General features: G+C 43.6%; 1 protein-coding gene across 1 annotated transcript in view; it reads left to right on the top strand.

Annotated features, from left to right (window-relative positions):
* Positions 1 to 26,887, top strand: part of LOC126416543 (uncharacterized) — a 65,169-nt gene that overhangs the window by 27,372 nt on the left and 10,910 nt on the right. Inside the window, exons 2-4 of the mRNA XM_050084291.1 lie at positions 17,995 to 18,144; positions 21,049 to 21,235; positions 23,880 to 24,014. Coding sequence (XP_049940248.1) covers positions 17,995 to 18,144; positions 21,049 to 21,235; positions 23,880 to 24,014 — 472 coding nt within the window. The remainder of the gene's footprint in view (positions 1 to 17,994; positions 18,145 to 21,048; positions 21,236 to 23,879; positions 24,015 to 26,887) is intronic.

Here is a 26,887-nt window from a genome sequence, read left to right as displayed (position 1 = left end):
CAGTTGGCTGCTCCCTGTGCTCTTCACGGCATCTGGAACGACCCCTCCCACGTCTGAAATGATGCCACCCAGTATTCACACAGAGTCTATACTGGCTTCCTTTCCTTCCTTGACAGCCATGTCCCGAAACAGCCCCATAACGCTACTAACACCGGAGCTCCCACCTACCAGTAATCCTACCCCCTGTGACTGCCCGAATCTTACAGACTGAGAGGCTCCCTCTGAAACATGACGAGCGACTGCATCCAGCTGAGGGATGATGTCAGTCACAGACTGCACCTAGGTCCTGTTGGTCAGACTAACCGGGGAGGCATTACGTTCGGCTCCCCCAGAAAGTCTTTTGCAGCCTGCCATGCCCCAAGGCGAGCTCCCACTCGTCCATTGGTGCGAGCAGTAATTGGGCTGGCCACCGGTGCGGACTTGTAGGTCGTACTGGACGTCTGTTGGATTTCTACATCCACCCACAACAATGACGCCCATCCATTGTGGCCTCAAGCAGTGTAACCGAAGCCAACACAGCCTGGAGCTGAGAGCGAAGTGTCACCAAATCAGTTCGCGTCCGCACATGTCAATCACAGTCCCATCGTAATAAAATAAGAGTAATTGGAGCTCGCATGGTAAGATTTAAGTGTTCGTTTTTCCTTCACGATGTTCAAGAGTGGAACGGTAGAGAAGCTTGAAGGTCGTTCGATGAACCCTCTCTCATGCATTTGATTGTGTACTGCACAGCAATCACGTTGAGGTAGATGCTGATGTAGATGTAGGACACTCAAGCATTGGGTATTCCAGTTCATTTGGCAGTTGGTATCCCAATACCCTTCCAGTATTCAACAGACAAAGTAGGGCAGTAAACGGAAGTGATAAACAGTAGAGGCAGTAAACAGTATCTTACCCAAGATCTGGTCCAGATGTTTCAATCGGAACACAACAGTAAAAGAGAATAAGAACATAACCAAACTGTGTAAGTGAAAGAGGCACCATAATTTCACAAATACAAGTAAATACTCAAACGTTTATCGAATCACATGCAAAAAGGATACAGAAATGTAGAGACATCGAAAAGGAGATGCAGGTGTGACCTTGACATCTGTGAGTGGAACTGACCTCAATTCATGCCAGTAAGAGAGTCAATCAATACCTTTATTTCTTCCTCCCACAGAGATCTCGTGAAGTTAGAAGTAACCATGATAAGAAAATTCCAGCCCATACTTAGGCTAACCGTAATCGTTCATCCCCAGCACCATACGTGATTGGCACACGTAAGACCGGAAATGGAACGTCTTTGGAACACGAAAGACAGGAAATGGATGTAGCACTCGAAACACCCTTCACCACACTCCGAAAATTGATTTCCGGAGCAAAGATGTAACATTACACGCAGACTCTACGAGAGATGTGTAAATTGGAAGCAAATAGCCAGATAACAAGTATACAGCGTTTTACTCTGTACGGGGCTAAATGCGCATACATCAAAGACTTAGTTACCATTTAAAATCTACCCACAAAGTTTTAGGCTTTATTCTTATTAACTTATGCGCTGCCCTATTCCTGTACCTATTTGCTTTTTTCTCCAAATACACTAAAGACGCACCGTTTTGAACAGATGCCCCGTCAAAACAATATTGGAACCACGAAATCAGATTTGTGCCGTGGATCATAAAATAGATATTTTCAAAGCGGTTTCCACTGTACCACAGAGAAGTACCACAGTAGTCAGCGAGCGTGGTGTCCTTGACGCCTCCATGGACCCGTGGAGAATGAAGACGTAGCTCGAGTTAATTGTCCACTATCTAAGCTACGATCACAGGATTCTTGTGTCGCAACAACTAAGCCGCACCTCAAAGGCAGACGGTTGTTCTTTGAAGGTCATGTGTCGCTGCCAGACGAAAATTCATTTTCCATTTTTTGTTTGACTGACGTCGTCTGACGCTGGAAGTAATTCCATTGGCCGTATACTAACCAAACGTTACAGGGTTGCCAGCATGAGCAACGTGGATGCGTTATGACAGTCAGTTGCAGGCATCCAGTATTACCTTCCGAAATGCGAATAAAGAGTTTGTCTATGGGATAGCTAGAATTTTTTTATTCACAGTTCCTTAGTTGACAGTGTCGTCCTTCAAGAACTGCGAAGAAGGTAGCATTAGAATTATCTGAAACCATTAAGGTTACTCAGTATGAGATTTTAGGATTTTAATAGAAAATTCAGGATAAATGTCAATGTATGTTAGTACCACTTGTGATGAAGACTTTGCTTCTTCGAGGCTTGGAAGAATGGTGAATGTTAGCTAATGTCGTCAAGGGAATATAGCATACTCCTTTTCGTACCCATTCGTCACGTCTTGTCACCATATGGCTGCTTGCTCTACATTATGACTTCAGAATGTAAGTCACAGATGGCGTCTCAAGCTAAGACTCCTGTGCGACAAGCGTGGAACATTGTCAAGAGAGAGTACGTATGTTCCGGATTCCTAGTAAACACATTTTTGCTACGACACGAATAGCAGATACATCACAGTGTCGAAGTGAAATGGCGGTGTACCTGGAAAGACTTTTTGTTCTTGAGCAATTAGTCCTGTGACTGATTTTATACGACTCGTCACGAATTTCTCTCCTGTACTAAACTGTCCATCTCAGAGTAGCACTTGCACCATACGTCTTCAATTATTTGCTGGATGTGTTCCATTCTCTGTCTTCCTCTACAGTTTTTACCGTCTACAGTTCCCTCTAGTACCATGGAAGACATTCCCTGATGTCTTAACAGATATCCTGTCATCCTGTCCCTTCTTGTCGTCAGTGTTTACCATATATTCCATTCCTCTCCGCTTCTGCGGAGATCCTCCTCATTCGTTACCTTATCAGTCCACCTTATTTTCAAAATTCTTCTGTGGCGCCATATCCCATGTGCTTCGATTTTCTTCCATTTCGGTTTTCCCACTCTCCATGTGTCACTACAATAAATTGCTGTGCTCCAAACTTACATTTTCAGAAATTTCTTTCTCAAATTGTTGTGTTTGAAACTGCTAAACTTGTCTTTGTCAGGAATGCCCTTTTTGCCAGTGATATTCTGCTCTTGATGTCCCTCTCTGTCGGTCATGGGTTATTTTGCTGCCTAGGTAGCAGAGTTCCTTAACCTCATCTAGTTCGTGATCACCAGTCCGGAAGTTAAGTTTCTCGCTGTTCTCATTTCCGCTACTTCTCATTACTTTCAACTTTCTTAGAATTACTCTCAATCCATATTCTGTGCTCATTAGACCTTTCATTCCATTCATCAAACCTGTAATTGCTCTTCACTTTCACTGAGGATAGCAACGTCATCAGCGAATCTTAACATTGATATCCTTTCATTGAATTTTAATCGCACTCTTGAATCTTTCTTTTATTAACGTCATTGCTCGTTCGAAGAATAGATCTCTACTATTCTTATTGTTCTCTCTTGGCGCTTGTACATATTGCATATTACCCGTATTTCCCTATAGCTTACCCCTATTTTCCTGATCATTCCGAACATCTTGCACCATTTTACAATGTTGGACGCTTTTTTTAGATTGACATATCCTGTGAATGTCTCTTGATTTTTCTTCAGTCTTCCTTTCATTTTAAATTGCAACGTCATAACTGCCTCTCTGGTGCTTTTGCCTTTCCTAATCGTCATCTAACAGACCTTAATTTTCTTTTCAATTCTTCTGTACACTATTCTAGTCAGCAATTTGGATGCATGAGCTCTTCAGCTGATTGTGCAATAACTCCGCAGTTTTGAGCTCTTACAATCTTGGGAATTGTGTGACTGATGTTCTTTCGAAAGTATGGTGACATATCGCCAGTCTCATACATACGTGAATAATCGTGTTGTTGCCACGTACTCCAAAGTTGAAGTATGTATGACAATACCATCCTCGTGGACAAAACGACGTTGATTGTCCGTAATGTTCTGGTGGCATATGGAAAAAAATGCAATGTCACGTACAGCTGTAGTGATATGGTGCCAAAAATCTGACCAAGGCGGCACAGACGTGGGCCTGCCTCGAGATGACTGGGTGTTTGTGTTGTCCTCATAATTTCATCATCATTCATGAAAGCGGTGCGACTGGACTGAGCACAGGTTGGGAAATTGTACGGGCGCTGATAACCGCGACGTTGAGCGCCCAGCAAACCAAACGTCATCATCATCATCATCATCATCGTCATCATCATCAACAACGTGGGTGATGATGATCGGGAAGAAAGGGTATCGACATCACCAGCAGACGATATTATCGAGGCAGTCGGAGCTGACTGGCGGGAATCGTAGGAGTAACTATTGTGGACATTGCTCAGCAGATACGACTCTCGTTAGGCAGTGCTCATTAAATCGTCTCAGATCTTTTGCAGGATCGGAAACTGTGCTCGTGGCTGGTTCCGTGATCACTGTCGGCTAGACAGAAAGGCGCAACATTTATGGCGCCTCTAGACTTCTTTAATGTTACTTCGTGGAAAGCAGTGATCTCCTAGGCCGCATCATTGTGAGCGTGAGACGTTTCACACCGGCAAAAACTAGAGCGTCTATGCAATGGAGACACATCTGCCTATATTCGCAGAAGGATTACGAAGCTACGCCAGCAGTAGGTAAGGTCTTAACTTGTGAAGAAGTTGTGCGCAGAGAGTTAATGAAAAAGGGCACAACCATCAATATTGATTCGTACTGTGCAGTACTGACATCGATGCACAACGCCAGCGTCAAGCATCAAGGGGTAACACCATTGTAACGGCCAAAGGAAAAGCGTTTTACTTACAGCTTTTTTCGGGTGTAAGGAAAGATGATAGAGAAATAATATTTGGGTACTTCTTAAGCATATATTGAAGTACATTACAAAACATTTTTGGCGGAGAATATTACAAAATGGTATGAAGAATTTGAGGAGATCTGCGGCACATACTATAACTGGTGCCATTTAAAATCTGTAAAACAAATTATATGTAATCTACAGTAGTGTAGCTAGTAAAGCCGACCGGAGTGGCCGAGCGTTTAAGGGGCTCCGGAACGCCCTATACTTGCAATGTTAAAATAACGCTCATAAATTACATCTTTCCTCACAAAGTATTTGAGGTAGGAAGTTGAACTTTTTACAGATTATTTATTGGAATATGGGCTACAACACAGGTATTTTACAAAATTTTAGTTCAGTTATTAAAGATGATTTTTTTTCAATTGTAATGAAAATTCACAACATTTTTTTTGCAATTTTTTATTTATATATTCAAAAATATACAGTTTTTTTGGAAAAAGGCTGTGTTAAATTATGCAGAAAGTACTGTGTAACATTTACTGAAAGTTTGAAACAAATATGTTTGGAAAATCCTTAGAAAACATGTAATTAGTATGAGATAATAAAAGTTTTGGGAATCGAGCGACAAAGATTGGATTAACTTTTTAGTGCATTACAGGTCCATAGGATGGATTATCTTCATCCTCTGCAAACTTCTCCTCCAGCTTCCTCTTCTTCCTCCTCCTGTTTACTCTTGCTTGTATTTCTAGACTCTTTACAGCCCTGTCTGCAGCCCGAAGGCGTTCCTTGTCTAAAGCAAGCGTCGCTCGTTGTTGTGTTCGTAGATTTTGCTACCATTTTCTTCAGTTGCAGTTACTGCAACACTGTTCCAAAAGGTGGTCATGTATGAACACTTATCACGTTTCAGTTGTATTTCACTAGCAAGTCCTACGTGCTTTATTATGGAGAGTTCCAGACCAACTTCACTACAATGAATACATCTTACACAGTTTGAAAAAATTCCTTTGAGAACCGACATATCAAATATTTCATTCACATCCGATTCGCCCATAAAACATTCATAGTTTTCACTCATTGAATCAAGCTTCTTCTGTGAAGTATTTTCTTTCCCACTTTGACTGCTATGGGCAGGTGTACTTGAGAGGCTCACTCACTTGGTTATCCTCTTTATTGTTTACAGTAATAACACATACCTTTGGCTTTCCAACATTTCTCCTTTTCTTAAAAGCCTTCAGAGGATTTCTAATAACTTTACTTATACTCATTATTATACTTCAACAAAACAGAGACTCAAGAAACAGAATTAATTACGAATATTTTCGAGATAACGACAGAGTAAATAAACATGAAACAATCGACAATCACACCAGCGATATATATTGAACCACCACAGGTTAGCCACAACACATACTTTATCTCACATCACTAAAATGTACCTGATGTACACGGACGTTAATAATAACACCATTTGACAGCAGTTTAACAGCGCCACAGTGGGTCACGCCCATGTAGAACACATTTCAAAAAGAATTTAAAAATAGTTGTAGTCTTCGGAATTGAATAAATTATGTATCTATTAAAAGGTAATAGTCTGCAGATTCAGAAAACGCAAAAAAGTAAAAATTGAACTTTTCATGATTTTGAGCCTTTCCAGAGCCCCTTAAAGGCGCTACAGTCTGCAACCGCACGACCGCTACGGTCGCAGGTTCGAATCCTGCCTCGGGCATGGATGTGTGTGATGTCCTTAGGTTAGTTAGGTTTAAGTAGTTCTAAGTTCTAGGGGACTTGTGATCACAGCAGTTGAGTCCCATAGTGCTCAGAGCCATTTGAACCATTTTTGTAGCTAGTAAACCACATAGAGGTATTAGAAATATTGATTTTTCTTCAACTGACGAATTTTTCAATAAAATGGTAGAGTTTCCACCAAAAGAGGACAGTCATTTGTTAATAACTATTGTTCAGACCAACAAATCGAAAATCAACCACGTGGCTCAGTTTGAATTTCGAAGTCATGGTTAAATTTTCAAGAAAGAAGACAGACGTGTCGTTCTGAAAAATTATATTCCGAGAAAAGCGCGTTAGAAGTTTTGAAATGTATTATAGGTACGAACAATGAAAAAATTCCTCTTTGAAAATGCTTACCATTAATCTGCTGTCCCAGGACTGGCGCGTCGTACTGTTGTCTTGGCGACTGAACTTATTTCCATAGTTTATCGTAGAACAATTGAAATATCGGTCGTGACAATTCCATGAATGCACGAAATTTCACAATTCCGGTTAACCTGCCGCTTGGTGTAACAAATTTTGAACAGTCATGACAATCAATAATTATTGTGAAGCCCAAGCCTCGAGGACTTCGTTCTTGCAACGTGGCGTCTGTATCGCACGTTTTACATTTCATGTGTTGAGAAATAACAAAGAAAATGACGAAACTTTATAATCCTGTAACTCAATCCGTAATTCACATCATAATCCTGGTCCCAGTCTTTCAATTTCGTAACAGTGGCACTGACTACTTCCGAACTGCTCTCAACCTCATATCCATTGTTTGAACGCTGTGATCACATACTGCTTCGACGACTCGTATGATACGATGTTTTAGTAGCTTTTCTGCCAGAGGACATTACAACTTATTATTCCTTGAAAGACAAAACTGTATACAATAAGATCACAAATACACTATCATTGTCAGAACTGGATACAAAACTCAGGATTCAAAACGAAAGAACTGTCTTCTCAGTACATGTTCTGAAGCTTTCTGACGCCAACGTTATTATTGTGAAATGCGTCTGACTATATCCAGGTACTACATAGGATACTGAGTTGGCGCAGATAGGCCGTTTTAGGTTCCAGACTGTAGCGCCCAGAACCCCTCGGTCACTCAGGCCGGCTGCAATTTACAGCTTTTCGATGAGGACGTTCACACAGGAATTCTCGAATTGTTGTATTCTATCTGCTCATTGAGATATTGGCCATCATGTATTAAAATCGTCCACTCTATACTTCGTCGAACTTATATAAAGCATGTTTCAGTTATTCATAAACAACTTTCGTATATATTTTTACGGAAGCGCCAAAAAAACTGGTGTACGCATGCATACAGAGATACACTACTGGCCTTTAAAATTGCTACACCATGAAGAAATGCAGATGATAAAAAGGTATTCATTGGACAAATATATTATACTAGAACTGACATGTGATTACATTTTCACGCAATTTGGGTGCATAGATCCTGAGACATCAACACCCAGAACAACCACCTCTGGCCGTAATAACGGCCTTGATACGCCTGGGTCAAACAGAGCTTGCATGGCGTGTACAGGTACAGCTGCCCATGAAGCTTCAACACGATACCGCAGTTCATAAGGAGTAGTGATTGGCGTATTGTGGCGAGCCAGTTGCTCGGCCACCATTGACTAAACGTTTTCAATTGGTGAGAGATCTGGAGAATGTGCTGGCTAGGGCAGCAGTCGAGCATTTTCTGTATCAAGAAAGGCCCGCACAGGACCTACAACATGCGGTCGTGCATTATCCTGCTGAAATGTAGGGTTTCGCAGGGATCGAATGAAGGGTAGAGCCACGGGTCGTAACACATCTGAAATGCAATGTCCACTGTTCGAAGTGCCGTCAATGCGAACAAGGGTTGACCGAGACGTGTAACCAATGGCACCCCATACCATCACGCCGGGTGATACGCCAGTATGGCGATGACGAATATACGCTTCCAATGTACGTTCACCGCGATGTCGCCAAACACGGATGCGACCATCATGATGCTGTAAACAGAACCTGGATTCATCCGAAAAAATTACGTTTTGCCATTCGTGAACCCAGGTTCGTCGTTGAGTACATCATCGCAGGCGCTCCTGTCTGTGATGCAGCGTCAAGGGTAACCGCAGTCATGGTCTCCGAGCTGATAGTCTATGCTGCTGCAAACGTCGTCGAACTGTTCGTGCAGATGGTTGTTGTCTTGCAAACGTCCCCATCTGTTGACTCAGGGATCGAGACGTGGCTGCACGATCCGCTACAGCCATGCGGGTAAGATGCCTGTCATCTCAACTGCTAGTGATTCGACGCCGTTGGGATCCAGCACGGCGTTACATGTTATCCTCCAGAACCCACCGATTCCGTATTCTGCTAACAGTCACTGGATGTCGACCAACGCGAGCAGCAATGTCGCGATACGATAAACCGCAATCGCTATAGGCTAGAATCCGACCTTTATCAAAGTCAGAAGCGTGATGGTGCGCATTTCTCCTCCTTACAAGAGGCATCACAACAACGTTTCACCAGGCCACGCCGGTCAACTGCTGTTTGTGTATCAGAAATCGTTTGGAAACTTTCCTCATGTCAGCACATTGTAGGTGTCACCACCGGCGCCAACCTTGTGTGAATGCTCTGAAAAGCTAATCATTTGCATGTCACAGCATCTTCTTCCTGTCGGTTAAATTTCGCGTCTGTAGCACGTCATCTTCGTGGTGTAGCAATTTTAATAGCCAGTAGTGTATCTAAACATGTAGAATACGGCACCGCGGTCGACATATCCCCCATAAGACAACAAGTGTCTGGCGCAGTTGTTAGTTCGGTTACTGCTGCTACAACGAAAGGTTATCAAGATTTATGTGAGTTTGAACGTGGGGTTATAGTCGACGCACGAGTTGTGGGACACAGCGTCTCCGAGGTAGCGATGAAGTGGGGATTATTCCGAACGACCATTTCAGGAGTGTACCGTGAATATCAGGAATGCTGTAAAACATCAAATCTCTGATATTGCTGCCGCGGGGAAAGGATCCTGCAAGAACGGGACCGATGATGACTGAAGATAATCGTTCAACGTGACAGAGGTGCAACCTTCCGCGAGTTGCTGCAGGTTTCAATGCTGGGCCATTAACAAGTGCCAGCGTGTGAACCATTCAACGAAACATAATCGATATAGGTTTTCTGAACCGAAGACCCACTCGTGGACCCCTGATGACTGCACAACACAAAGCTTTACACCTCGCCTGGGCTCTTCAACACCGACATTGGACTGTTGATGACTGAAAATACACTCCTGGAAATTGAAATAAGAACACCGTGAATTCATTGTCCCAGGAAGGGGAAACTTTATTGACACATTCCTGGGGTCAGATACATCACATGATCACACTGACAGAACCACAGGCACATAGACACAGGCAACAGAGCATGCACAATGTCGGCACTAGTACAGTGTATATCCACCTTTCGCAGCAATGCAGGCTGCTATTCTCCCATGGAGACGATCGTAGAGATGCTGGATGTAGTCCTGTGGAACGGCTTGCCATGCCATTTCCACCTGGCGCCTCAGTTGGACCAGCGTTCGTGCTGGACGTGCAGACCGCGTGAGACGACGCTTCATCCAGTCCCAAACATGCTCAATGGGGGACAGATCCGGAGATCTTGCTGGCCAAGGTAGTTGACTTACACCTTCTAGAGCACGTTGCGTGGCACGGGATACATGCGGACGTGCATTGTCCTGTTGGAACAGCAAGTTCCCTTGCCGGTCTAGGAATGGTAGAACGATGGGTTCGATGACGGTTTGGATGTACCGTGCACTATTCAGTGTCCCCTCGACGATCACCAGTGGTGTACGGCCAGTGTAGGAGATCGCTCCCCACACCATGATGCCGGGTGTTGGCCCTGTGTGCCTCGGTCGTATGCAGTCCTGATTGTGGCGCTCACTTGCACGGCGCCAAACACGCATACGACCATCATTGGCACCAAGGCAGAAGCGACTCTCATCGCTGAAGACGACACGTCTCCATTCGTCCCTCCATTCACGCCTGTCGCGACACCACTGGAGGCGGGCTGCACGATGTTGGGGCGTGAGCGGAAGACGGCCTAACGGTGTGCGGGACCGTAGCCCAGCTTCATGGAGACGGTTGCGAATGGTCCTCGCCGATACCCCAGGAGCAACAGTGTCCCTAATTTGCTGGGAAGTGGCGGTGCCGTCCCCTATGGCACTGCGTAGGATCCTACGGTCTTGGCGTGCATCCGTGCGTCGCTGCGGTCCGGTCCCAGGTCGACGGGCACGTGCACCTTCCGCCGACCACTGGCGACAACATCGATGTACTGTGGAGACCTCACGCCCCACGTGTTGAGCAATTCGGCGGTACGTCCACCCGGCCTCCCGCATGTCCACTATACGCCCTCGCTCAAAGTCCGTCAACTGCAGATACGGTTCACGTCCACGCTGTCGCGGCATGCTACCAGTGTTAAAGACTGCGATGGAGCTCCGTATGCCACGGCAAACTGGCTGACACTGACGGCGGCGGGGCACAAATGCTGCGCGGCTAGCGCCATTCGACGGCCAACACCGCGGTTCCTGGTGTGTCCGCTGTGCCGTGTACAGCCCTCTCGCAGTGTCCGGAGCAAGTATGGTGGGTCTGACACACCGGTGTCAATGTGTTCTTTTTTCCATTTCCAGGAGTGTATTTTGCCTGGTCGGACGACTCTCGTTTCAAATTGTATCGAGCGGATTGACGTGTACGGGTACGGAGACAACCTCGTGAATCCAAGGAGCCTGCATATCAGCAAGGGACTGTTCAAGCTGGTGGAGGCTCTGTAATGGTGTGGGTGTATGCAGTTGGAGTTTATATGGGACGCTTCTGACAGGTAACATGTACGTGAGCACACTATATGATCACCTGCATCCATTCACGTCCGCTGTGCATTTTGACGGACACGGGCAATTCCAGCAGGACAATGCCGCACCCCACACGTCCAGTATTGCTACAGAGTGGCTTCAAGAATACTTACACTGGCCATCAAATTCCCCAGACATCAACATTATTCAGCATATCTGGGACGCCTTGCAACGTGCTGTTCAGAAGAGATCTCCACCCCCACATACTCTTATGCAGTTACGGATAGCCCTACCGAATTCATGGTGTCATCTCCCTCCAGCACCAACTGAGATATTAGTCGAGTCCATGCCACGTTGTGTTGTGGCACTTCTGCATGCTCTCGGAGGTCATACACGATATTAGGTAGGTGTACCAGTTCATTTGGCTCTTCAGTGTATGTATAGCATATGGCCCACATACGCCGTCCTCCGCTGACGTTAGTTAAGCCTGCATACCACAGATGCCAAAAGGTTTGCCTGAGCAGAACAGGAAAGGGGTCTCCACACCAAGAGGGAGGGGACACTGCTGAACGTAAGACCAGTGCTTGAAAGTAAACGTTTTACAGCTATAACTAGACCTACAGCTCGTCGCTAGAAAACTTGCTTGCTGTAGGAGGAGAGCCAGGTTCGATTCCTCGGCTCGAGAAAAGTGTCTTTGTAGAAGAATGATTGTACTTCATCAAAATAATAGGCACAAGAGTCAGAGGATGTTATTTATATGTTTCAAGGTATATCAACATATGACAGCCAATGCTTCAGAATTGGCAGTATTACATATAGGCTATCATATCTTTGATTGAAATAAACAACAATGAATATAATGAATATAATAAATGATGATCCTTTAAACCTACGTTTCAGACTGACAGATCTTTGTAACTGCATCATTCATATCACAAATATTCAAACGAATGTCCACCTTGTTGGATGTATTGATGTAAGCGCCTCTCGGTATTAGCACGGGCATCTATTAACATTTCCGCAGATACTGAAGCACAAACTTCCGATATTCGTTCTTGTAACACATCCTGATTTTCCGGTTCCCTTTCGTACACACTGGCCTTGATATAACCCCATAAGAAAAAAATCCAACGGTGATAAATCAAGCGATCTCGCTGGTGATCGAAAGCAACCACCACACATATCCACCTTTCGGGGAACACATTGCTGAGATATTCCCTAACCCTCTACAATAAGGGAGTGATGCACCATCGTGGTAAAACCAGTATCCCACAGCTAAATGAAATGGGATGTGTTCTAGGAGATGCCCAAGATTCAGCTCATTTTATAGGAATTGAAAATATAGCCGATCAGTTAGTCTGGGAGCCAAATAAACTGGTCAGATGGTGTGATCTCCTAGATTGCACCGCCATACGTTAACACCCCATCGCTTTTGTATGTGATGTTGTCATAAAGAGTGAGGATTTGCAGGAGGGCAGTAATGTAGTTTGTGTCTATTGACAGTGGCGTGATTGGCGAAATAGCATTCATCTCCCCATAAAATCTGCCTCATAAAATCTGGATTTACAGTTACTTTATTTACGAAACGACTGCAGAACGATAACCAATTTTGGAAATCTTTCTGCATAACTGTTGGAGTAGGTGCAGATTAAAGGGCTGCCATTTCCATTCCTCCAGAATTCTTTTTACAAAAGACTTCGGTATCCCCAGGGCCACTGCAGGTCTTTTTTGTCCTAATTACGATGAGAAATGGGTATCATTGGGTGAGACCTAATGACTTTTGTAATATTAATAATAATGGCCACAGTGGTGTTATTATTATTACAGATGCAAATAATACGGCGAACTAAATGCAATAGCATTCTAACACTTTCGTTTATACTACACTGTACGCACGCGTATGCTTACCGTGCGTGGGATGTCCCGGACAACATCATGTGCGTCGCGGTTGTACCTGGAAAACTCCCTCGGTTGTTAAGGCATCCCTGTACATCTAAAAACATGCGCAGAAAGTAGACGTCGCACTGGAAAACGTTGTTAAAACAGCCTTCGGACCTCAGCTGCACTGCAGGCCGTCTCGGTTTAGTCTTCGGTGGAGGACATTGCAGTTGTTACCGGTTTAACTGCAAGACCTGACTCGAAATACAAACAGACTGCCACGCGATCTTACCAGAGCGGAACCTGGAGGAAAATACACTCAGATGGTGGCACAGTTCGGTGGATGCTTGCTTGTGCGTGCACTTCCCCTTTGGAGAACAGTGACGAGGAAACCCTTCTCGCACTAACGAATGTGGGAAACATAAAACTACAGAAGACAGCTTTCGTGGGCTCCCTGGTATTGCATATATAGGGTGTTTCAGATGTGATGGTCAATGTTCAGGGACATGAAAGGAAAACATGGGCTATCAAACGCATACCTTAAGAGCTATGAGCAATTCTTGATATTCAATACTGTGAAACAAGTCTCTTCTATTGCAGGCTCTTTGTTTTCCATATTTTGGGAAGTGGTAGTGAGAACCAAAACAAGAAAGAAATGTCCAGTACACATGTACCCTAAAATGTATACCTTAACAGGTATGAGCAATTGTTCATCTTCGCTACTTTGAAACATAATTCTTCTAACGAACAAGTGCTCATAACGTAACATTAATGTTGACGCTATTATAAAAGAGTGGTAAAGAGATAGAAAACATTTTAGAATTCACAGTACACTATAAAAAGAACTACTTCTGCTGGCGATTTGTTCTTTGTCTTAGGTAAAGAGATGACTCACAATTCGTCTAGCAGAAACTCTTCAACTCGATATTGTTCTACAAACTAGTAAATGTAAAGTAATGGTATTCAAAAAGGAATAGCCAGAACGATGCTAACCCTAGGTTTTTGATTGTGAGTTTGTGACTGCGTCGGGGCATTTTCTACCCCCATCCCCGCCCCGCTCCATTCTCTACCCCCCAATTGTAATCACTGTAATCAAACTCTGCATCTTTGATTAATTGCCAAAGCTTTTGTCTGGAAACTTTTTCAAATACTTATATATTACAGGTGAATAAAATATGGATTTCTATACGAAATGTTGTTTTTTCTGAATTAATTGTATTAATTTTAGTACACAATCACTATGTGAATGTTATTTCCTTGAACACCGCTGTTGTTCTGCTTGTACCCAATATGAATATCTGTACAGATTAAATGTTTATAGATTATCAACAGGTGTAGCATTTATCACAGATTTCTGCTCCATACATACACTGAAGTGACGAAGGTCGTGGAATAGAGGCACACACATATACAGGTAGCGGTAGTATCGCATACACAAGGTAAGAAAGAACAATGCATTGGCGGAGCGGTCACTCGTACTCACGTGATTCATGTAAGAAGGCTTCCGACTTGATTATTGCCGCAAGATGGGAATTAACAGACTCTGAATGCCGAATGGTAGTTGGAAATCGTTTGGGAATTCACTATTCCGAGGTCCACAGTGTGAAGAGTTTGCCGAGAATATAAAATTTCAAGCGTTACCTCTCACCACGGACAACGCAGTGGCCGACGGCATTTACTTAATGACCGAGAACAGTTGCGTTTGCGTAGAGTTGTCAGGGCTAAAAGACAAGTAACACTACGTGAAATAGCCGCAGAAATCAATGTGAGACGTGCGACGAACGTATCTGTTACGAATAACGTATGCGATAAGACAGTGTGGCGAAATCTGGCGTTTATTTACTTAATAGTATGGCTAGGGCACCCTGTCGGGCAGGCCGTTCGCCGGGTGCCGGTCTTTCTATTTGACGCCACTTTGGCTTCCTGCAGTCGATGAGGGTGATAGGATGATGATGATGAGGACAGCGCAACACCCAATCCCTGGGTGGAGAAAATTCCCCGAGCCAGCCGGGAATCGAACCCCAGAGGAGTGACAATCTGTCACGCTGACCATTCAGCTACCTGGGGCGGACAATCTGGCGTTGATGGGCTATGGCAGCAGAAGACCGATGCGAGTGTCTTTTCCAACAGAGCTACATCGCCTGCAGCGCCTTTACTCGACTCGTTACCATGTCTGTTATACCTATGACGACTGGAAAACCGTGATGTGGTCAAATGAGTCATTTGGTAAGAGCTGATGGTAGGGTTAGAGTGTGGTACAGATCCCACAAAATTATGGACCCAAGGTGACGTTGTGCGAGCAAGTGGCGTCTCCATAATGGTGTGGACTGTGTATACACCGAAGTTACTGGATCCTCTGGTCTCACTGAACCGATTATTGACTGGAAATGGTTGTGTTCGGCTACTTGGAGGCCATTTCGTAGCCATTCATTGACTTCCTGGTCCCAACCCATGTTCCATGTCACTGGGCCACAATTATTCGCGTATCGTTTGAAGAACATTCCGGACGGCTAGAGCGAAGATTTAGCCACCAAAATCGCCCAACACGGGACTTAACCGAGAGATCATGCGGCGCCGCACGTTTCTTTTTACCGCTCTGCCAGTATCCAGCAATGATCATTTGTCTAGCTAAAAGCTGCAGTAGAAAATACTAGACCACTACTGTCTACTGCAGATTGCGACATACATAGAATTGTCCAGTAAAAGGGATGTGGCCAGCTACTGAAATAAAAGTTTTAACTTGGCAATGTAAATTTTCAGGTGTATTTTTTACGATAAGGATCACAGTTAATAATGCCAAGTCCGTACTAAGTGGCAACACAATGTAAAGTTCACACGCACAGCACAATCACACACGTAGCCAGTTTATGGCATCTACACCCGTTACCGAAGTTAACAGAGTTCACCGGATCGTTTAGTTATGAAAATGCTCGCTCAAATGTTATGCACTCTACACGTAATACTTGTTCCAGTCTTAGATCGCACAACACACCACGCGGTTTTAACTAACAGTCAAAAGCAATATTTTGATATTCCGTCGGAAATTCCACACGACTTCCACTATACCGTTCACTTAAATACGCTTTGTACTACTTCGCGAACTCGTAATTAGCATTTTTCCGCGATTTTACAGTACTTTCGTCGGAGCTGTTTTCAATGAGATGTTACTAGTTCGAATCCTCAGCCCCGACTTCCCTAGATCACACCAAAGGCTTTTTTCCCAGCATAGATTGGCGCGAGCCTGCATTTTTCTGATTGGCTGATATCACCAACAGCAAATCTGGTTGCAGTATTATCCCGCGCTAACCCACGCTTTACTTCAATGATCAATCATAGTAAAACATTTCTTTCTATGGCAATTGCTAAATAAATTTAGAAAAGTATCAAATATAAAATTACTCCTTCCGAAATTACCGATTAATTTGTGTTCTACTCACGATTTATTAGTACCATAAACTGACTGCACATTTAATTATAGTAAATCCCATGTATAGTTAAACTGGTACTTCGCGAATAAACAAAACAATTTTCATTTACTTCTGTTCTTCTTCACTCATACAACACTCACACTGCTAATTACTACACATATAAAACAATTATAATTATGCAAATACTTTAAATATTAATTTAATCAAACATAACTTTACAACATTGTTTTGACTACGACTGCTAGAACTGTCCGTCAACTGCTGACCTCTGCCACCTACTAGTACAACTACGTGCAGCTCTATAATTCAGGTCGGTGTCAGCTGGTGACATCTGTCGATGACTCATGCCTATAACGATATCGTCCTAACAAGTGACAGGAGCGATGCGAAGGCGCTACTCCTCAATCACTTCGAGCACAAAATGTTGCATCGCCAACATTTTCGCAATTATGTTACTAGTTACAACTCCACACACCGAAAGTTCGGCTAACTTGCTCCCTTACCGAATTCTTCGTGCAAGAGATTTGTGCACCGACCAAGCAGTGAGACCTGTTGAGAAAACATAGAGACTGCATGACTCAGTAGCTCTCCAGGGTACTTCCAGAGACCTGTTTGGTTGATGCTGCGTCGATCTGGTGCACTACGCTGGGAAAAAGGAGATACGGCACGATATTAGGTATCCTACGTGTGGTGTCACCGCCAGACACCACACTTGCTAGGTGGTAGCTTAAATCGGCCGCGGTCCATTTAGTACATGTCGGACCCGCGTGTCGCCACTGTGTGATCGCAGACCTAGCGCGACCACAAGGCAGGTCTCGAGAGACGATATAGCACTCGCCCCAGTTGTACGAGGAGATTGCTAGCGACCATACGGACGAAGCCTTCCTCTCATTTGCCGAGAGCCAGTTAGAATAGCCTTCTGCTAAGTCCATGGCTACGACCTAGCAAGGCGCCATTAGCCTTACCTACTTTGAGAGTTATAGTATAAATGTCTCAAGAAGAATGCTGTAGTCATCAAATAATAAAGTTAAGTATAAAGCAGCTACGTACTTTTCTTGCTACCATTCAATAGTTATCCTGTTCCAGAATTGACGCCCGTCGGCGTGAGTGTGTACGCGTGTCTTTCTATCGGCTACCCGTCACTGTGGACTGGCTGCCTTGTCAGTCCACTTCACTACGACTTGTCACTTCGCTGTATGTGTCTCTGTTTTATTGTCTATGCAGATCGAGAAAATTGCTAGTATACCACACATGTTAGCAACTTGTTACAGAGTAAAGAGGCCTGTTTCTCATTGTGCTGGTTTCTGTGGAACAGACTTGTCCCCGGAAGCGCCAGGGACGCCTGGCGCCGCGCCGCCGTCTGCGGTGCTCGCGGCTGCGCCTCAAGGTAGCCAGGCACCTGCCGGTCGCTACGTGGGACACGGACCGCTACTAAGCGCCCTGGTCGGCGCAGACCCCTTGCAAGGTAAGAACAACAACTCCACACACCGAAAGTTCGGCTAACTTGCTCCCTTACCGAATTCTTCGTGCAAGAGATTTGTGCACCGACCAAGCAGTGAGACCGGTTGAGAAAACATTAGTTCATCAGTGCACATGTTACCAGATCGCACTGTCATCTTTCGGTCAGTTGGGATGGTTACCATTTCGTAAGTGGTGGTCGTGGCAATATAGCCTGCGAAACAATACCAAATAACTTCTCACAAAACTAAATAAAACAGGTAGTTCGGAAGACCACTCTTCATGTAAAAAAATCATATTATTGGCAACAGATAGAGCTGATCCCTCTGTGGATCTCAGCGTTGCACATCAAACCGGCATTCCAGGCATAAAGGGTGTGTCGTTTCCTATGCTTGAAGCAAATACGAGTAAAAAATGCAAATATGAACCCTGTTCAACTAACGCCACAAGTCGAGCTTACGGATCTCAGCTTCAACGATTAACTAAAACTGGCTGCGGTCCATTCCGTGAGTTTGGTCGGAGGGTTGACATGATTTGCACTGAGTTACATGACTAATAGGTCAAAATATGAAATTTTCGGGCAGATTAAAAATGTGTGCTGGACTAGGATTCGAGCGTGGAACGTTTGCATTTTGCGACTGATTTATCCCAGCATGACTGACGAGCCGCCTGTGCAGTTTTACCTCAGCCAGTACCTCATGTCCCACCTTTGAAACTTCACAGAAGCATCCCTCCATTGATTACAGCACTAGCACACCTGGAAGAAAGGATATTGCGGATCATGGTCAGGCCAGGCCTGGAGATTGTTTCCAAATTGAATTTTCGCTCTGCATCGGTGTGCGCTTTGGTGAAAGATATGAAACGTAGGAGGCGGGTGGGGGGGGGGGGGGGGGGTGGGGGGGGGTGTGGTTTGTCGGTTGTGATCCGTGCTTGGGTAGCTCGAAGGCCCCAAGTTCGATTGCCAGTCCGGCACACAGTTTTAATCTGCCGGGAAGTTTCCGGTCAGTGCACAATTCGCTGAAAAGTGAAAATTTATTCTCGAAATCAGAATATGTCCCCATAGAATTTTATTCATTACGAAAACACAATTAAGAATTATAATAATATTAATTATAAATAATAATATATATAATTAATAAGTTAATAATTTTTTTATGTGTAATCAATAATTGATTAGTCAGGAGGAAAGCTAATAAATGAAAAGTAAAATGAATTTAAATATCTCATTCGCATACACAAATCACTTTATTAATCCTTTTTCCTTTTTTGTTGTTTGAAGTGAAGATTAGTAGACTCTTAACGTGCTGAAAAAACGTTTAGTTAGCGATCTTAAAATCTCAGGAGAATGGAAAAATTGTCTTCTCGCCTCGAGAGAAAATTCAGATCAATTCTAAATTAATTTCGTGGGTATCGCGTTGACAACGTAAGAAAAAATGTAGTAAAGCAAAATCTGTAGCATTTTATAAATTGGGGATTGATAACCGTTACTATGAAATGAATGCAGAAATGCCAAATTAAGCAATTATTATTTAATAAAGTAAGTTTTTTTTTATAAAGACAGCTGACATCTCGAACACTAATCTCACAGTTTTGAACCAAGTAAAGAACTGTGTCGTATTTCGGCGAAACACGTAGAAATTACAATAATCTCAGCTCGATTCTGGAGCGAAAGAAAAATATTCTTAGTAAAGTCATTTCGGTAATCGCAATTGCCGATAATAATGACACAACTAAACAAATTCCTAACAGGAATACAGTTTCAGTTCATTTGAAACAAAATGGAAGAATATAGGAGTCTGATAGCGTAAGATGCTGTCGGAAAGGCGCTTGACTAAAGAGAGAGAAAGAAAAGACGAGAGCGCATTCTTATACAGGACAAAATACAGATGATAATGCTACGCCGTTCTCATTATCCTGGGCGTACATATTCGCTGACTTGTAGCGCATTTAATTGGCACAAAGATTAAATTATATCTTTAACTTTTGATATTTCGATAGGGAAGAAAAATAGTACATTATTACGTCGCGGGCAGGACACAATATTACCGAATAACAATTCACAGTGGCATCAGCCTTCGTCCATGTTTTTCAACTGTTGTTAACTCCCCGTTGGAAGGCATACACGAAATTAAAGTACTGGGAGAATCAACGACCAATCTCAACATCAACTCTCTCAGAACTGTCATCTGGTACCTCTCAAAAATCTACATAGAACCTTGTTTTTCATGTTGATATTAATGATCTGTCAAGCAAAAGCCTAGAATCCCATGACTACATTATCTCTGAGGCATAATTGGGGCGAGTCAGCTCTTGCATACGTGAGTGCAACATTTTGTACGGCAATGAAATTGAATGATCATAGATTCAGTCGTAGATAAAGTAGGTGGCCGACTTTGATTCATTGGTAGGATATTTGAAATATTAATCAGTCTGTAGAGAAGATATCTTACAAAAAACTCATGCAAGGCACCCACAACATCGGTCGAGTGTGTACGCCCCATACCAAAGAAAAATATGAGGGCTTATAGCAGGTGTGCAACGGAGGGCAGCACGTATGGTCACAGCTTTGTCTCACCCATGGGAGAGCGTCGCGCTAACGCTGAAAAAGACTGAACTGGCGGACGATTGACTATAGACGCCATCTGCCCCACTGAAGCCAACTTAAAAAGTTTGGGGAACCAGCATTAAATGAGTAATCTAGGGATTCAGTACAACCCCTACGTATTGCTCCCATAGGAAGCGGGAATACAAGGTTACAGTGCACACAGGGGTATTTAAGCAGTCATTCTTCCCACGATACATTCGTGAACAAGCGGTACAATATGAACTGCCCCTGCACTTCATGGTGGTTTGCGCAGTATAAGTGTGGATTATGTGGTGTCAAGCTAACTAAACTCTACTTTTTCATCAGGAACAGAATCAAATGCAGACGCAGGAATTTCGCGACCGAAACGCACGTTCTGCAAGAAGTGTGGTGGCTACGGAGGCTACAAAGGCGGCTATGGTGGCGGCTATGGTGGCGGCTATGGTGGCGGCTACGGGGGCGGTGGCCTGGTGATCCCAGTGGTCGTCACGGTGCAGAAGCGGCCGTCCTACGGGTACGTATTTCATTCTCCATTTTTCATTTTCTTTGTTTTTAACGAAACTATATGCTCCCATAGACCTATCCGAGACTCAAACGTCTATGGTGTAAGTATGCAGATTGAACTGACGAATGAAAGATCGTTCCAAGGCCAGGATTTAAACCCACCCCGGCACAGTGGTTTTGTACAACTGCGTGGACTATCCTAGCACGCTTCCCTTCTCAGTCTAAATTCCCATTCGTGCATCAGCCCACTTGGTATTGCCACTAAAATCGAACAACTTGATATTCCTACTAAACTCGAACAGCATTCCAGAGGTTCTCCAGCTAAATTGGAATAGCACCTCAGCATCGAACGAAAGGGCGATTCTGCCTGAAACCCAGGAATAGGTGCTATAATCAGGTGAAAGCACAGAACTGGCCATTAAAATTGCTACACCACGAAGATGACATGCTACAGACGCGAAATTTAACCGACAGAAAGAAGATGCAGTGATATGCAAATGATTACCTTTTCAGAGCATTCACACAAGGTTCTCGCCGGTGACGGCACCTACGACGTGCTGACATGAGGAAAGTTTCCAACCGATTTCTCATACACAAACAGCAGTTGACCGGCGTTGCCTGGTGAAACGTTTTGTGATGCTTCGTGTAAGGAGGAGAAATGCGCACCATCACGCTTCTGACTTTGATAAAGGTCGGATTCTAGCCTATAGCGATTGCGGTTTATCGTATCGCGACATTGCTGCTCGCGTTGGTCGACATCCAGTGACTGTTAGCAGAATACGGAATCGGTGGGTTCTGGAGGATAACATGTAACGCCGTGCTGGATCCCAACGGCCTCGTATCACTAGCAGTCGAGATGACAGGCATCTTACCCGCATGGCTGTAACGGATCGTGCAGCCACGTCTCGATCACTGAGTCAACATATGGGGACGTTTGCAAGACAACAACCATCTGCACGAACAGCTCGACGCCGTTTGCAGCAGCATGGACTATCAGCTTGAAGACCATGGCTCCGGTTACCCTTGACGTTGCATTATAGACAGGATAACCTGCGATGGTGTACTCAACGACGAACCTGGGTGCACGAATGGAAAAACCTCCTTTTTTCGGATGAATCCAGGTTCTGTTCACAGCATCATGATGGTCGCATCCGTGTTTGGCGACATCGCGGTGGACGCACATTGGAAGCGTGTATTCGTCATCGCCATACTGGCATATCATCCGGCGTGATGGTATGGGGTCCCATTGATTACACGCGTCGGTCACCTCTTGTTCGCATTGACGGCACTTTGAACAGCGGACGTTACATTTCAGATGTGTTACGACCCGTGGCTCTATCCTTTATTCGATCCCTGCGAACCCCTACATTTCAGCAGGATATTCCACGACCGCATGTTGCAGGTCCTGTACGGGCCTTTCTGGATACAGAATATGTTCAGTTGCTACCCTGGCCAGCACATTCTCCAGATCTCTCACCAATGAAAACGTCTGAGTCAATGGTGGCCGAGCACCTGGCTCGTCACAATACGCCAGTCATTAGTCTTGATGAACTGTGGTATCGTGCTGAAGCTGCATGGGCAGCTATACCTGTACACGCCATTCCAAGCTCCTTTTGACTCAATGACCAGGCGTATCAAGGCCGTTATGATGGCCAGAGGTGGTTGTTCTGGGTACTGATTTCTCAGTATCTGTGCACCCAAATTGCGTGAAAATGTAATCACATGTCAGTTCTGGTATAATGTATTTGTCCCATGGATACCCGTTTATCATCTGCATTTCTGCTTGGTGTAGCAATTTTAATGGCCAGTAGTGTATAAGCCGACTGATATCCGGCAAGGCCTGTATTTCTCTCAGCTGATGTTACTACTAACACATAACATTATTGTTACCATTTAATCTTTCTTAATTCTTCCGTTTGGCTGACAAAGGAGTAATTTCTTCTCACTGGATTTTTTTCCTCCCATATTCTCTTCTTCGTTTCACCGCTTATACGTTTCCTTTCTTGAGACCACTTGCGCTGCTTTCGAATCCCTCACTTTCCTTGTGTTTGTGACATATGTCTCTTTCATCTACATTTTATACCTATACTTGTATTTCTCCATTTCCTGTCAGGTTGTTTTCGCAGAGATAATGTGACAATCTGTTTTTTTTTTTCAGGCTATTGTCATTCGCCTTGTATAAACGTCCAATAAACAGCTGTTTTCTTTATTGCTTTCTTTTCTATACTGTGATACATCTCGTCACTGATTCGAGACTTCTTTGCATATTATTGGATAATTTTCTTCATGATTCTTACATGTACTATTAATAGGTTGTCTACTTTGTAATACAGAGCTATGCTTTGACTTGTATAGAGCAATTTGAATTTGACTACTGTGTTGTTATCCATAATTTTTCCAATTCTTCGTATAGAATCATTACTGCAAATGTTTTTTTGTAATTCCCTATGCCGTTTCGGTTTATTGTTAAGCATTTACTTATTATTACTTGTATTATTATTGATATTATTATTATCATTACTGCTAATAACCAAAAACTGAATGACATCTTATTTATCAATTACATCATGTAACAAATTCTAAGAATCATGTAATCACGACCTATTTTATAATTATAGACAATACATATAAGATAGCAATAAATGAATAACCAGGTACGGGTACCACCCCGGCGGCGGCGGTGGCGGCTACTGCAACGTGTGTGGGGGTGGTGGGGGCGGCGGCTACTACCCCTCCGGCGGCTCCTTCAGCCAATCTTCCAGCTCCAGCCAGTCTTCCAGCTACGCGTGGTGAGACACTCATTCCAGCATTCACTAGTAAAAGTAGTAATCCAGATTTCGCTTAACTGAACTATCACAAATGTGCTCTAATCAACAGCACATACTCACATCGACGCTTATCCCGATATTTATATGTTTTTATTTTTTACTACGATGATATTGATGTGGGGGGTATAGCAGATACCACATAAGAAACTGAAAAGTATTTCGTATATTATTATCTAGCTGCCACTGCATGTGTTCTTTCATACTTCAGATATCTACACAACATTTTAATTACTTTGAGAGGGTCTAATAACGGTACTGATCACCTCTTCAGAGTTTTTATCTAACTTCACGAAAAAATTACTTTCACATGTGAGCTCGAAACCTAGTTCTGTCGGTGAACATTAGCAATAGTTGATAACAAAATTTCTTTCAATATTTTTAGCAAATAAATTTGCGCTGATCAAACAGAGTGGTCCTGTTCAACACATCCTCATTCTCATAAAAAAGTCTTTTTTGATTTTTCCATTCATAGGGCTGTTTCTACTCCTTTATCTGATGAAATTATCGATGCTGAGATTAATTTCATTAAAGCTATTACAGTCAATAATGGATACGAACCAACCGTAGTGGATGATATTTTCAAAAATTAAATCAATAATAGAATCACGAATTTTGCTATTTCTAATAACGACCTTAATGAAAAGAAGAAGGAATTCTTTGCCGTTTCTGGGACCTGCATCTTACTGGATTCAGCCTCTCTTCGAAAACAAGTACGACTATAAAGTAGCATTTTCTACTAACAACAACTTGAAACATAATCTTATTCATAATTTGAAACCAATACATTCTCCCTTACAAAACTCAGACGTCTATAAAATTATTTTTGACACATGTCCAGCCTGTTATGTAGGGCGAACAATTGCTGTTACATATAAAGAACATCACTTACGAGGAAAGAGAAATTTTCAAGCACCTTTCTCTAAATTACGGTTTCATTCTGAAAGAATAGTTGCAGATACTTAATAAAAATTTCTTCAGTGGTATGAAACCCTTACTTAGAAAAGCTTAAAATTTACTCCTCTTTTTCCTCGGAGTAAACTCTAAAATGTCGCCTTCCTCTATCCTTATTTATTACATTGTAATCGTTTTAATGCACAATGCATAGAACAATTGCTATAGCATTGCCCTGCACTAATATTGGTTATAGACTAAAGGTAAACATTTATATGTTATTTAAAATATTTTTGTAATATAAACAGCTGATTTTTTTAGATTGTGAGCACAAGGCGCGATTTGCTTCGTGCACACGTTGCGGCAGCTTCGGCCTGTGAGCCTCTTAGTCTGTTGTCACCTCCAGTGCCCGTTTCCTCTTACAGCCCTTAGCAGCGTATTGCGTTCTACGCCACGTAGCTATAATTTTACTGACAGATACCAGTTTTATGTCAGTTCCAATGTCTGTCATTTTATATGGTTTAAATATTATCCTTTTTTATGGCGTACTTCAGTTGAAGAGAGCACTTTGCAGTTAAAACTGGTTGTCTGTTACCACATCTGTTACGCCTCATAAATATGTTCGGCATAAAAACTACCTATTCTCGACATTTGCATGTGTCAATGGTTTTGTTATTTTTTTTTTTTTAGGAAATTGTTTAGATTTTGTGGTGGAGACACCCATACACGATCTCGAAACTAGATCAAAGTAAACCGGCTGGCTGTATTATACAACGGCTGCTGTCTCACAGCCATCTTTAAAATTGTATCTAGGTTGTCAAATACTGATGAGCCAAATCATTACGACCACAGCCCTCCGCGAGGTTGGATGCTTTCTGGTGGTATTGCACGCACGTGACGCATTAACGAAAGAATGAAAGCGGGATACAGAAGAATGGGCTATCTTTAAAGCAGAGATATGGGGCGCAAATGTGGAAATTCACTGATACAAGCGGTTTTGACAAAGGGAAAATTGTTGTGGCGCTGCGGCTGGAAACGAAGATGGTCACTTGTTGGCGTACTACTGTCGTGATCACCTATGGAAAGTCGTTCAACGATGGGGAAATAACGAGCGCAGTGCGCTGTAGCCGCGCGGTCAGGGGCGTCCTGTCACGGCCTGCGTGGCTACCCCAGTCGGAGGTTCGAGTCTTCCCTCGGACATGGATGTGTGTGTTGTCCTTAGCGTAAGTTAGTTTAAGTTAGGTTAAGTAGTGCACAGGCTTAGGGACCGATGACCCCTGCAGTTTGGTCCCATAAAACCTTACCACAAATTTCCAAATAATGAGTGGGCGGTATGGTATTGGTAGACCACGTCTTATCACAAAACGTAAAGATCGGAAGATCGCCCAGTGTGTAATCCGGGAACGGCAGAGATCCATTGCAAATCTGACGACAGACTACAATACTGGTGGAGGCACAAGTGTTTCAGAACGCACCGTTCGAAAGCCATTTTTGAACATGGAGCTCCAAATCCCTAAACCCCTACGTGTTGCTATGTTGACACAACGTCGTCGTTCGTTATGATTGCAGAGGGCACAGCACATTGAACTGTGGATCAATAGAAATGTGTTGCCGGTAGAACGAATTGCATTTCTTGTTATATCAGGTCGATGGCTGGGTCCTCACATGCCGTCGTCCAGGCGAATGGATGCACGAAACAGGCACCGCGTCACATATGCAGGCCAGTGAGAGCAGAATTATGCTGTTGTGTACCTGAGTGGCGCTTCCATGGAATCTGTGGTGGTAATCGAGTGCATCATGACAGCAGTGAACTACGTGAGCATTATTGTCGACCACCTGCGTCGCTTCATGCTTGGAGTCTTCCCCTATTGCGATATGAGGTCTTACAGGAGCATAACTCCCCTTGTTGCAAGACCAGAATCGTGCTACAGTAGTTTGAGGGA

Source organism: Schistocerca serialis, chromosome 1 (genome assembly GCF_023864345.2).
Source record: "Schistocerca serialis cubense isolate TAMUIC-IGC-003099 chromosome 1, iqSchSeri2.2, whole genome shotgun sequence".
In the NCBI taxonomy this organism is placed as follows: Eukaryota; Metazoa; Arthropoda; class Insecta; order Orthoptera; family Acrididae; genus Schistocerca; species Schistocerca serialis.
This window is presented reverse-complemented; position numbering and strand designations above follow the sequence as displayed.